At 54.1% G+C, this 13,517-nt stretch overlaps 1 protein-coding gene across 9 annotated transcripts in view; it reads left to right on the top strand.

The window, feature by feature from the left end:
- Window positions 1-13,517, top strand: part of NUMA1 (nuclear mitotic apparatus protein 1) — a 63,000-nt gene that overhangs the window by 33,050 nt on the left and 16,433 nt on the right. For all 9 annotated transcript variants that reach the window (XM_067539074.1, XM_067539070.1, XM_067539073.1 and 6 more), the window contains exons 4-14: window positions 515-594; window positions 1,483-1,565; window positions 2,081-2,161; window positions 2,785-2,869; window positions 3,982-4,111; window positions 4,807-4,964; window positions 5,949-6,066; window positions 6,897-7,014; window positions 7,661-7,801; window positions 8,744-8,866; window positions 9,581-13,192. In XM_067539074.1, the coding sequence (XP_067395175.1) occupies window positions 515-594; window positions 1,483-1,565; window positions 2,081-2,161; window positions 2,785-2,869; window positions 3,982-4,111; window positions 4,807-4,964; window positions 5,949-6,066; window positions 6,897-7,014; window positions 7,661-7,801; window positions 8,744-8,866; window positions 9,581-13,192 (4,729 nt within the window). The remainder of the gene's footprint in view (window positions 1-514; window positions 595-1,482; window positions 1,566-2,080; window positions 2,162-2,784; window positions 2,870-3,981; window positions 4,112-4,806; window positions 4,965-5,948; window positions 6,067-6,896; window positions 7,015-7,660; window positions 7,802-8,743; window positions 8,867-9,580; window positions 13,193-13,517) is intronic.

The following is a 13,517-nucleotide window of genomic DNA, read 5'->3' as shown; positions in this document are numbered from 1 at the left end:
GGTGTGCTCTTTAAATCCAGAAACTCATTAATTTAGTGGAGAAATAGATAATTGAGAGCTCCCTCTGCTGGCTAGTTAGCAGCAGTAACATTAACTCCAAGAGCTGTGCTCTCTTGGCTGGTTCACAAACCAGGAAATAAACAAAGCCATGTTAATGGCAAGCTCCCGTACAAACAGGGATAGGCGGATCTGTGTTCATCCGTTGGACCTAGCTGGAATCTGGGGTGGCAGTCGAGAAGTGTGTGTGTTTCGTGGAGGTTGTAGGAGTTAAGAGGCACCAGACATCCTTGTCAGGGTCTGTGACCTGCATGATCTGGGTGCACTCCCCCCAGTCCTTGCAGGCGCTATCTGATCTTGACTATACTTGTTACTCAAGTTGGCACAGGAAATAGGCAAGGCTTAAGGTCTATTGCATAAGAAGCAGCCTGTCTAATTAAGCAACAAACCCTGTATAAGCAGCACCCTGCCTCGCTTCAGCCCTGAGTATTACAGTAACCCATGTGAACTCTTTCAGCCATGGCTCCGAAGAGGGACAGTCCGTTCTGCAGCAGCCCTTGCCGGAGAGGATCGCGTTCATCTGCAGCTTTCTACAGAGTAAGAATCTCCTCAGCCCAGCACTAGAGAGACAACTGTGTCTGAGCTCACCACCTCCCTTGCACGTTCGGCCCCTGGGGTTGTGGCCTAATTCCAGGTTCTTCTCGGCGTAATAGGTCAGGCTCAGGGTCATCGATGTAGCCTAGGCCCCTTGGTTGTAAGTTGTGATCCCTGAATTCATGGCATCAAGCAGCAGTGCTTCGTAGGGGCACCTGCAAACGCACACTAGCGGCATGCTGCTGGGCACGTTGCCGGTGGCACAGGAGATCGTGGGCGTCAATGGGCACCCGTGCAGAACACTAGGTGCTAATGTCAGGTGTGCTAATGCGAACCGACCCACTGAACGGCCAGACCTTTGGGTCATGTCAGTCGACCACATTGTGCCTCTACCAAACCCAGCTAGAAAACCTGTCAGCTAGCGACTGAGCTGAATCTCCCCCCGGGAAGTGGGTGTATGAGACTAAAGGGGACTGAGCTCTGAGTGGATGGTTTGGGGGGAGCTGGCAGTAGAAAACTGAAGGGAGCAGAGAGATCCCAAGGGTGGTGTGGGGGCGTGTAACTGGAGGGTCGGGCTACGGGAAGCACAGGCTGGTCAGAGTTGACACTAGAAGGGCACCCAGAGGGATTTTTGGTGGGGGATGGCCAGGTCACCCTGATTATAGACATGAGGCCTGGCTGTGTCAGCGAGTCTGCTGCCATGTTTTGTGCTGCCTGTGGTGCGAAGGCAGAGTAGGGGTTGGGGTGGGAAGCTGGCCCGCAATGACATTAGAAACGGAAGATTAGAGAGGAGACCCGAGGTCTAGCCTAGTCCATCTCCCAGGGGTCAGTGCGAGAATATGTGCCGGAGAAGCTCCTGTGTAAGTAGAACTCTCTTGATTCTCATTGCAGAGCGCTGCAAGCACAAGTCAACCACAGAAAGCCCCGTGTCCGTGCAGAAACTCTTGGAGGGAGAGGAGCTGGAGCTAGCCAAGGTACCCGTGGCTGTTGGGTGTCTGTGAGCCTGGACCAGCGCTCAGTAGAGACAGGGCCTGTCTGGGGATGGCAAGTCTTATGGGGGCTTTGGTGTAACAACCGTCCTATCTAAATTTAAACCTCAAGGGGACCAAGTGGCCTGCTGAAGAATGCGAACGCTATAAGCGGTATAGCGTGCAAGGTGGAAGCTCCTGGTTGGAGAGGAACAGCTTAGCACTCCACCCCACCCCAGATCCGCTCTGTGCAGGGTATCTGAATCCCCAATTTGTTCAATAGTTCTTGGGGGCATAAATCGTAAAAGGATTGAGAACTCTGGGCAGGGGTCCTGCCAGATGCCCCTGAGCAAAGGGGTGAGTGTCTCTGGTATGTCTCCAGGCACATCTCTCTCCACAGCCTCGCAGAGGGAGGCAGACAGTGCTGCTGGGAGTGCGCAGCTAGTGGAGTGAATCTGCATTTGGACTTGTGACTTGTGGTGCTTGTTTCCCCTTTGTGAGGCTGTAGTGTCTGTTTCCAGGTGACCATGCTGCTCCTGTACCACGCCTCCATGAGCACCAGAAACCCCAGGGACTGGAATGAATTTGAATATAAAATCCAGGTAACCCTCTCCAGATGCATTCAGACTCCCAGTGTAGGCTTCGGCATGACCTTCCCCTTGCTCTGCTACAGTGCAGTTCCTGGTTGGATTCTCCCTACAGCCACTCCCCAAGCAATGGGTGTGAAGGGGGGACGCGTCCTCCCATCTAGGCTTGCCTTGTGGCTAAAGCTTGTGGCTCTGTTCCCATCTCTGCCATTGAGTGGCAGAGTGACCTTGGGTGAGTCACTTCATCTCGGTTCCGTCACCTGGAAAATGGGGTTATTAATGACCTGCCTCACAAAGGTGTTGAGATGGATGGACTCAAGGAGGAATCTTTCCCCTTCTCCCCTGCCAGTGGATCCATGTGCCCCTGCTGATGGCAGGAAGACGTGCATGTGGACTCTGTGCTTGAATGCAGTGGGAAAAGACCCCTCTGACTTGCCCAGGCTCTAACTTCTGGGTCACAGTGTCCGCTTCCCCACTGCTTCCCCTTCCCAGCACGACAGATTGGGGTATAGGGAGCTGGCATCCCACTGTACTGCCTTCCCAACGCTTGCACAGTCGCTAAGCTACGGCCGTCTCTTTGAGGACGGGCTGCAACCCTAGCACGGCTGCTAACACTGTGATGTGTGTCTTTGTTTCAGGCGGAGCTGGCGACAATCCTCAAGTTTGTGCTTGACAACGAAGAGAGCCTGCATGAGAACCTGGAGATCTTCCTGCAGAAGAAAGGTGAGGGCTGTACATGCTATTTCGGGTTATGTGACTTCATCGGAGCCAGCCTGAATGACTCGCTGCCTTTAACCCTTCGTACACACAGCCCCGTGTAGGGGGCAGTCGTCATGGTCAACACCATGCTGGCATGTCTCGAAGACGGAAGGTTAATAGAAAGTGATTGGCTTTGCTGACAATAGCAGTGCGAACCGTTCCGGAGTGCCCGAAGCCTTTGGCACCTTGCTCCACTATTGTAACCCCATATGTTAATGCTGTTGCCTTCTAGACAGTTAGGGTAACGTTTTCTAGCAGCAAGTGCTGAAACTGCCTAGCTGCTGCAGTTCAGGAGTAAACTAGCGGCAATGCAGACTTCCCCAAACGGTGCTGTGCCAGCCCTTGAGGCCAGACGGAGCCCTGAGATGGCAGTGTCTGCCACGCACAATGACGACTCCATGCTCTGTTCTACTTACCTCTCCTTTCCCCAGGATTTTGCACTGACCCATGATGCGCTTAGGGGGCCTTTCTTCTCAGGGAGAGAGTCTCTCCCCTTCTGCTGCAACAGCTCAGGCCACAACTACCAAATCTTCAGTGACGTGCCACTGACTGTATTTCCAAAACCAGAGCTCCTGGCTGCCATGATAACGGGCAGTATAGAAATCACTGACACAGCTAAGCAGCTGATCTCTGGCCTGCTGTGAAAAGAAGAAGCTATTCTGCACTTGTACCTCATGTTCTGGTGGATTCCATCTGTGTCACAAACAGCACAACATACAGCATCTCTAAAAGGCAGCCGCCTCTGGGGAGGTAGCTAGGTGGGATGCACACAGCACAGCAGTGGTGAAAGGGGGTGTTTTGCCCCAGACACCAAAGCAGGCAGGGCAAACCCCTTACTCTTGAATTCCCATGTAGTGCTGACAAGACTGTGGGGAGAAGGGGTTTAAGGCCTTATCTGAACCCCTCCCCTTCCCAGTAACCTGTTTGGAAGCAAGAAGGCCTGGGCTGACTCATCACAATCTGAACCGGTGGTTCCTAGGAACGTAGGCATTTCAAACCTGGGGTTTTATGCTTTGAAGCCATCCCTTCTGGCATTAAAGCAGGTTCGCTCAGGGTCTCGTGTTTGCTTTCCCCAGTGCCGCTTTCATCCTCCAGCATCTCGAGCACCAGCTCCGAGGAGCACTCCCCTGTGTTCTCCCGCCAGCTCAAGCGAGAGGTGCGCTTCCTGGAGCTGCAGAAGATCGCCTCCTCATCCAGCATGAACAAGTACGCTCTCTGCCTTCCTGGGGAGACTGGCTTTCAGAGCGGTAGACCAGTTTTAACAGCCTCCTTGGGCCCTAGGACAGGGTGTCAGCTCAGGAGATCAAACTTCTTCCTAAGAGTTGGGCTTTTCCTACTGCAGACATCCCCTATTCAGTGTAGGAAAACAGTAATTGCCAGATAGCTCAGACCACTGGTCTATTTAGCCCAGTATCCTGTCTCAGATAGCCTGTGACAAAGAACATCCCTCCGAAGCAGCAAGTTCTCATATTCTGCTCAGCCTGCCCACATGCTGGAGGCCAGTCTGCGGCCTCTTGTGAAAGGTTGGGAGAGCAACTCTCACTCAGTCAGCAAAGATCAGAGACGACTCAGTGAGAACTGAACTACAATCTCTCTCATACCCTGGTGACTGACCGCAGTTTAAAAGGGAGATTGAAGGAACCCGGCCCTGGGATGGAAGGTATTTCTGCATACCCCCCCCTAGGACCCTGCTCATTCAGTGAATGGGATTGAGGTAAGGGTGGTCCTCGTCAGACTGGTATACTGAAGAGGTCACTGGGGGCCAGCCCCTGAGATGTGATAGACATTGTTACCAGAGCAGGTCAGACTCTGCTAAGTGGTACGTGGTAGGTGACCGTAGTGTGCTCTGCCTTTCCTGGCCCTGGGTGTCATGTGTGGCGTGGCTGGTGCTTTCTTTATAGCTTCCTTCCTGGCTCGCCCGCCTCGCCCATGGGCGACATCATGCAGACCCCGCAGTTCCAGCTGAGACGGCTGAAGAAGCAGCTGGCAGATGAGAGGGAAAACCGGGACGAGTTGGAGCTGGAGCTGGCAGAGAACCGCAAGTTCATCACAGAGAAGGGTTAGTAGCTAGCAGTGTGATCTGGGGAATCGGGGTGATCTGCATGGCTGAAAAGAAACGTCAGGCTGCCGGCATATATTGGAGCTCCCTCTTCCTGCCACAATTTCTTCCTTTTCAACTCCACTGGCCATGGGCAACACAAGCACTATCTTGGCCATGCAGGGCACAATGTCATCTAGCAAGAGGCACACTCCGGCCTTCAAGCCTTTCCCTGGAGCATCCAGCCCCTGTTCCACTCGATGCTTGCAGTATTTACAAGTTTGCTGCTTCCAGAGAAACAGTGCACCTCAGATCCCCACTCAACACACCTCACTTAGATAGTTTAGAGTGAAATCGAGTATACATTGGTTGTAACAAAGCACAGAGATTCAAGTAAAAGTATTGGAAACAAATGGTTACCTATGAAATACAATTATAACCTGCATTCTAGAGCGTAGACTTAATTAACCAGATATCCGTATAGTTAATAAAACATACCTCACGTGCTGCCCTTCGGTGAACTATTATGCATGTATCTGACCCAGGGGATCTCTGTGAAAACCCCGTGCCCTCTGCCAGTTTACCCCAAGGCATCCAGTGGTCGCATGTGAGTTCTCCCCTCTCCAAGTTCTGACCGGAACAAGTAGGCGACGCTGCACCATCTATATCTGAAATGAGCTCGATATCTTGGCAGCTTTCCCTGTTGGCTACGTGGTCTTTGCATGATGGTGATTTACCCGGCTACGATACCAGGAACAAAAAGATGCTCCAGCAAAAGCCATGCGAGTAATCTGACTCCTGGGTAGGGGAATCAAGTAGCAGCTGCAGGCCATGCTTTGGGCACCTCTGTCCTGAGTCTCCTGGTACTGATCAGTGCAGGGTGGGGTCGGCTTTTGTGGTGTGGACGCTCGTCCATTAGGAAGTGAACCAAGATCTCCTAGCTTGTCATTTAGGCTGCCAAACAGCAACCAACTGGTAACCGCTGCTTCTCTTCCTCCTCCCCAGAAACTCAAATCACGATGATGCAGCAACGGATCGACCGCCTGAGTCTTCTCAATGAGAGACAAGCTGCAGACCAGCTGGAGCCAAAGCAGCTGGAAGAGCTGCGGGAAAAGAATGAAAGGTAATCCCTCCAAGCTAGCTTCTTTCTACTCGGACTCCTGCTTGGTTGGTGTGGTGCCCAGGGCATTGTGGGTCACTCTGATGGGTATTGGCCATCGTTTCTGCAATGCCTGGGCCAAGAGTGATTAGAAAACTTCGCCTGACACCCTATTCCACATCCTCTGCTATGGCAGATACCAGGGAGGAGGTGGTTCCCTGCCACTGTTCCTGGGACTGCTTATGAGTGCCCGGGCATACATGTGCTGTAATCAGACTCGCGCTGACTTGGTGGGGAGGGCCTGTGCAACTTTCCAGACTCCTGTTGTCTTCCTGTCCTGCCAGAAAACTGATCCTCAGAAGGTGCGGGATCAGCTGGTGTAAATTGGTATTGACTCAACCCAGCTCGGGGCCTAGGGAGCCAAGGTCCGCTCCCCATACAGCCCCCTCTCCTTTTGTAGGACGTGCACCGTCCATCCGGTGAGACCAGAGAGAGGCAGGCAAGGCTAGTGAGCAGGTTCCCCAGCTCCATGGCATGCTGCCTTAGCTCTGAAGTCCTGGCAGAAGCTGCTCACCCTGTGATGGTATATTTTAGGCTGAGCAAGAGACACAGACAACTGTCCTGCTCCATCTTGGGAGGGTGGTCCCAGCTGGAATCCTGCATCGGTCTGTCTGTGTCCCCCTCGCAGTAGACTTGATGCATTCCCTTGGAGGTCTGGAAATTGACTTCTGCTTCTCTCTAGCCCCGTTTCCCCATCAGCATCCTCCGCAGCTGTCTTTGAGAGGGGCTTCCCTGCTCTCCTGATTCAGTCTTCCTGCTAGGCGGGACACACAATCCCATCTTCTCTCCCACAGCCTGATCCTGCGTTTGCACGAGGCCCTAAAGCAGTGTCAGGACCTGAAGGCTGAAAAAGGCCAGATGGACCGAAAAATCAACCAGCTCTCCGAGGAGAATGGGGATCTCTCATTCAAGGTATAGGGCATCCCTTCTTCCCCACAGTAATGGTACAAACCACTGCAGTCAGTGTGGGGTAACATCATACTTTGCACCTGTACTGAGGCTGCGTTTATAATGGCTAGTGCAATACAAGGCCTACATGTTGGCTTGACCGTGCCCCTTGCCCCGTCTGTTGAAGAGTAAATTTGCCCTGTTTCATTTCAGTCTGCTGGTACTGGATGCTTTGCCATTCAGCTTCTTTTTATTTAAAATGTTCCTATTGGTAAATCAGGTCTGGTAGTGTAGATGTCCCCAAATGCATTCAGCTGACCCCTCAGTCATGCTGCTTTCAGGGGAGGTACGTGGGACCACTGTTGTGATGAGATGGGAAGGAAGGAGTGTCTGGTGATGGTAAAGCACTGGACCGGGACTCAAGAGAGCACGGTTCAGTTACCAGCTTTGCCACCCCCTTCCTATGTGATTTAAACGACCCTGTAAAGTGGGGATACGGCTGATCTCCCTGCCGGCGGGATTGAGAGAATAAACCAGGGCTGTTGGATGTGATTTAAACCGCTGAGCACAGAGCCCTTGTGGGAAGGAAGGCGGAGTTGAGCAGCCCCCGCTGCGTGCACTTGATAACCAGGCAGTGTTTGGGTTGGGTGGGCTTTTTGTTTTGGTCTAGCTGCGGGAGTTCGCCAGCCACTTGATGCAGCTGCAAGAAGCTTTGAATGAACTCTCTGAGGAACACAACGCAGCACTGGTGGAGTCGGGGGAGAAGCAAACCCAAATGGAGAACGAACTCCACACTGCCCTCCACGAGAAGGTAGGTTGTGTGGTCTGACCGCTGGGGAGGGTGGGCCAGAGCCCAGAGGTGCCCGACAGAACCAGGCATTTCCTCTACAACCAGGGTCCTACTGCGGTGGGTGATGAGGAGTCGCACTCAGCACCTGCTTGCCACGCTTGTGCCCTCTGGGCTAAGGAACGCTGCGGAGGCAGCATGCCTGTTCCTGAGGGTGGAGTACCTTGCACTGATCCGCTGTAATGCCAACATGCAGTTGTGCATAGCATTAGCTGACTCCTAAGAGTCCTTCCTAGCCCGCTGAGAAAAGATGTCCGCAGTGCAGAGCCGGGAGTGGGGAAGGGAGCGTGAAATCCCAGCAGTGGGAAGAGGAGCCTTGGAGTGGCAGACAAGGATGCAGAGGACTTTATCAGCTAGGTGAGACTTTAGCTGTTGCACGTGGACAAACTAGAGAGAGAGAGACCAGAGAAGCACCAAAAACCATCAGAGGCTTAAGAAAACCTGACCTAATGGAAAAGGTTTTTAAAAAAAACAAAAACTTGGTGTTGAGAAAACTAAACTGAGGGGGGCCTGATAAGTTTTCAGGTAGATTAAGGGCTGTGATAAAGAGGACTGTGATGAATTGTTCTGCATATCCATTGAAGGTGGGAAAAGGAAGTAATGAGCTTGATCTGCAGCAAGGGAGAGTTTTAGGTTAGATCTTGGGAAAATCTTCCTAACTCAGATCAGGGTAGTTAAGCTCTGGAATAGGCTTCCAAGGAAGGTTATAGAATCCCCGTCACTAGAGGTTTGTAAGAACTGGTTAGACAAACACCTGCCACGGATGTTCTAGGTTTACTTGGCCCTTCCTCTAGACAGAGGGTGGACTATGTGACCTTCTCAAGGTCCCTTCCAGCCCCACGTTCCTATGATGGTTCTCCTCCAACTTTTGTTCTGCGTTCCTCAGTTTTGTGTTGCGTTTCCCAGAAATGCTTGGAAGAGAAGATGGAGATTCTGCAGGGGAAGATCTCTTTGCTGGAGGACCAGCTGACGAAGCTGGGGGAGAGTGCCACGCAGGAGAAAGGAGAGGTGATGGGGGACATCCTGCAGGTATGGCTCCTTGCTCAAGTCAAAGAAGAAGCTACGGTGGAAGCAAGTGCAGAGGATTCCAGAAAAATACCCTGATGTTTTGAGGAAAGCAGAGCACTGGAAGTCCTGCCTTAATAAATGTGTGCAGAGATTCATCAGCCCCTTGTTTAAACGGTGGCTTCAGCCAGCCTGCTAGCACAGCAGGAAGAAGCTAAACCTTGCATGCCAAGGAGAACCCCAGTCCCTTTTGAGAGGGAATCTCTGTTTCCCAGCTGAGCAGTAATGGACAGCTTTCACTCTGCAGCATGGCTATTGGTGGGAAAACTAAAAACACATAAAGAGCCGGGTCAGGTCTACACTAGAAATGCTACTGTGCACTGGAAGTGCTGTCCCGTCGGTGTAAGTACTCCACCTCTGTGAGAGGTGGAAGCTGTGCTGGCGGGATAGCGTCTTCCACTGACATAGCGCTGGGTGTGGACAGCGCTTACGTCGCTGTAACCTGCATCACTCGGGGGTGTCTTTTTCACACCCCGGAGCGACATAATTCAGATTGACTTAAGCGGTAGTGTAGACCTGCCCCGCCCGTAGAGTTAAGTAGCGGTGAGTTTGCTGTGAGTGTGTTGCAGCCGGGCGAGAGGAAGAGCTAGCTGCTCTCTGTGGGGCAGAAGTGTCTAGATCTCTTGAACTACTGTAGAATGCCACTGATGAGTTTTCTTTCTCTCCCCTCCTCATCAGCTTGAAGACTTAAAGCAGGAAGTGGCCAGCCTTACTGCGAAGGAGAGAGAGCTCCAAGCCACAATCATTCAGCTGGCAGAGGAGAAGGGCCTCCGTGAGGCAGATCTTCAGTCCGAACGGAGCCGCTTCGAAGAGGAGAAAGTTCAGCTTACGGGCCTCATCGCCAACCTTCAGAGCTCAGTCTCTGAGCTCCAGCTGGCTAAAGAGAAGCTGGAGCAGGACTCCAGAGCGCAGGAGGAGCGCCTGGTCGCCCAGGTAAACACACTCACCGCAGAGATTGCTAAGCTAAACGGATTCCTCCTCCAGAGGGACCAGGAGCTGGTGACTCTTCACCAGCAGGTGGAAGAGGAGAGGATTCAGAAGGGACAGCTGGTCGAAGATCTCCAGAAGCAAGAGCAGTCCTCCAGGGAGACCATCCAAGGACTGAGCCTTCAAGTGGATCAGCTCAATAACACCCTGAAGCACAGCGAGGAGAAGCTGGTGCAGTTCACCCAGCAGATGGAAGCCACAAGCGAAGGGGAAGCCAGACAGCGAGAAGAGCATGCAAAGGCCATTCAGGAAAAGGAGTCTGCTCTGCGGCAGCTGCAGGAATTCCAGCAGGAAAAGGAAGCCGAGCTGGCAGCCGTGAGCTCTCAGCTGCAAACTTTGGAGAAAGCCAGAGATGCCGGCCAGGCCTCTGCCGTAGAGATGCAGAGGGAAAAAGCTGAACTGAACCAGAGAGTCCAAGACCTGGATGCCAAAGTCCGTGAGCTCACTGCTCAGCTCTCACAGAGTGAGGCCCAAGTAGCAGCTGCTGAGTCTCTGAGAGCCCAGCTCCGAGAACTAGAGAACAAGCTGCAAGAAGGTCAGCAGAAACTCTCCGACAAGGAGAGGCTGGCCAAGGAAAACGCCCAACTCCAAGAGCGGCTCCTGTCCATGGAAGAGTCCATCCGGAACACAGAGGCGATCTTGGAGGATGAGAAGAGGAGCGCTTCGGAGACCCTTGAAGGGAATCTGAAGAGGATAAGTGAGCTGGAGTCCCAAGTCCAGCAGCTGGCAGAGCACCGGGATCAGGTTGTGCAGGAAATGGGCGAGGAGCAAGCGAAGAGACAAGCGCTCACGCTCCAAATGCAGCAGCTGGGAGACGAACACCGGGCAAAGACAGAGAGGCTGCAGCGCCAGCTGGCCGAAATGTCTTCGGCCGCTAAAGGGGATGAAGGAGAGCGTGAGAGGCTGGAGGAGACCATGAAAGCGCTGAGTGAAGACCACAGACAGGCCTGCCAGCAGCTACAGGCAGAGCAGGGCAAGGTGGCAGAGCTGGAGGCGCAGATAAAGCGCCTGACCACAGAGCAACAAGAGAGGCTGGCACAGCTCCAGACTGACCTCTCCAGCACCCTCGCGCAGGTCGAGGAGAAGGGGAGTGTAGAGCTAAAACTCAGAGAGGATCTCTCCTCTCTGCAGGAGAAAACAGCGGCATCCCACCAGGAAGCTGCCCTCCGGATAGCTCAGCTGGAGACGGAGGCGAAGAAGGCAGCTGACGCGCTCGAGGTTGTCACAAAGGAGCTGTCTGATGAAAGGCTCAAGAGGACAGAGCTTGAAGGGTCAGTGAAGCGTCTTGGAGAACAGAAGCACGAGGAGCTGACAACTGCGGAATCTGACCTCTCCAGAGCAGCGTTGGTCCTGAAAGAGAGAGAATTAGAAGCGGAGAAACTGTCCGGGGAGGTGAAGCAGCTGAACGCCAGGCTAGAAGAAACCCTCCAGAAGCAGGATCAGGAACTAGCTCTGCGAGACGCTGAGCTGAAGCGTCTGACGAAGGAGATGGAGCAAGCCAAGGCAAACCTCGCAGCAGAGAAAGCCAGCAAGGCAGAGCTGGAAGTCCAGCTGCAGAACTCCATCAATGAACAGAGGACCGAGCGTTCTGCTCACCAGCAGGAGCTGGCCAGGTCCCTGGAGTCGATAGAGGAGAAGGAAGGGGAGCTGGACGAGCTCCGTCTGAAAAACGTCTCCCGTAACGAGGAGCTGAGAGACCTGCAAAAGACCGTGGTCAAGCTGAAGGGGGAGCTTGCCTCTGTGGAGGCCCTGAAGGAGCGGGCAGCCAAGATGGAAAATGAGCTGCAGGGCTTCTTGGAGGTCGCCAGGACCCGAGAAGCCGAGATTGACAGCATCAAGTCCATCGTGTACTCCAAGGAGATGTCTCTCAAAAGCTTGGAGGAGAAGATCCGACACAGGGAGCAGGAATCCAGCTCCAGCCAAGACCTCTACCAGGAGAAGCTGAAGGAGAGCGAGATGCTCCACTCTGAAATGGAGAAACTGGAGCAGAAGTGCAGGGAGCAGCGAGACACCATTGCCAGCCTGGAGAAAGCAGCAACGCAAACGAAAACGGCCATGTCGGAGCATCAGGAAGCAGAGCTGGAGGCCCTGAGGAGAGAAGTGACGCAGCAGAAGCAGAAGGTGTTGGAGCTGGAGAAACGCCTGGAAGCCTCGAGAACAGCACAGGCTGGGCAAGAGAGCACCATGGAGATGCTAAAGAAAGAGTTATTGGACAAGAGGAGAGAGTTGGTCCAGAGCAAAGAGTCCATCGCCGCGGCGGAGAAGGAGCTGGCATCTCTACGCTCTGCCGCTCAAGAGCAGGGCAAGTCGGAGGACGGCTGGAAAGAACAAATGTCCCGGTGCATTCAGGAAGTGGAGAGGAAAAACAGCCTGATCGGCAGCCTGGAGCAGGAAGTGTCCATCCTCCACCGGCAGGTCTTGGAAAAGGAAGGCGAGAGCAGGGAGCTGAAGCGCCTGATCGTGGCAGAGTCCGAGAAGAGCAAGAAGCTGGAGGAGAGGCTGCGGCTGCTCCAGTCCGAGATGGCCACCGCGGCTTCTCGAGCCGCGGAGAGGTGCGCCATCATGAAGGCCGAAGTGCAGACCTACCAGGAGGAGACCGAGAAGCAGAGGGCGTCCATGGAGGCCCTGAAGCGGGAGCTGAGCTCCCAAGGCGAAAGCCAGGAGGAGCTCCGCCGAGAGGCCAAGGCCTGGCAGGAGAAGTGCTTCCAGAAGGAACAGTTCTTGTCCTCGGTACAGCTGGAGCTCACGAACGCCCAAGCCTTGGTTGGGGAGCTGATGCCAGTGAAACGCCTCTACCAGCAGCAGCAAGCTGAGCAGTCCTCCCTGGAAAGCAAACACCGGGAAGAACTGGAGCAGAGGCAGAAAGCAGCCAGTGCTGTGCAGGCAGAGCTTGCCAGAGCCAAGCTGGAACTTGCGGAGCTGCTCTCCCTCCGGGAGAGAGTCTCTGAACGGGACCATGCAGTGCAGAGGCTGCAGGGGGAGAACGCCAGCTACGCCGAGCGGCTCGCGGTGCTTCAGCGGGCCAACACCCAGCTGATGGAGGAGAACCGCGGGCTGAGTGAGAGGGCCGGCCAAGGGCGGCAGTGGTTCGATGCCGAGCTCAGCCAGGTGAAGGAGAAGCACAGCCAGGAGATGGACGCCCTCAAGGGGGAGTCTGAGAAACTGGTGGCTGGGAGCCAGCGAGAGGCCGAAAACGCTGTCAGGAAGCTGGAAGCGATGACCAACAAGTACGAGAATGCAAAAGTCAGGGTCCTTGAGGAGAGGCAGAAATTCCAGGAGGAGAGACAGAAGCTGACGACTCAGGTAGGGCACCCGCTGCGCGTTCCTGGCTTGGGCTTGCCCAGGCCCAAGGCAGGAAGGGAGAAGGCTAGTGACTGAGAAGGGAAGGGAAAGTCCTGACTCACCGACTAGGATTCCAGTGGTTTGGACATGAAGCTGCACTGGGTAGGACTCTGTCAGGGAGCTTTGGGGTCCGCTGTTAAAGGCAAACTACCCCTACCCCCCAGCTAAGTGCTGGCCGAGGGTGTTCAGAGCTGCCGGTTGGGGGTGGAGAAGGAAAGCAAGCTTCTCCAGATCTGCAGCCAACGGTGCCCCCAAAGCCTGGCTGGCCCCCGTGAACAATCCACTA

This window comes from Emydura macquarii, unplaced genomic scaffold (genome assembly GCF_026122565.2).
Source record: "Emydura macquarii macquarii isolate MOO-44397 ecotype Brisbane River unplaced genomic scaffold, CSIRO-AGI_Emac_v2 contig_509, whole genome shotgun sequence".
Taxonomy (NCBI): domain Eukaryota; kingdom Metazoa; phylum Chordata; order Testudines; family Chelidae; genus Emydura; species Emydura macquarii.
The sequence above is the reverse complement of the archived record's forward strand: the minus strand, read 5'-3'. Positions and strand labels throughout refer to the sequence as shown.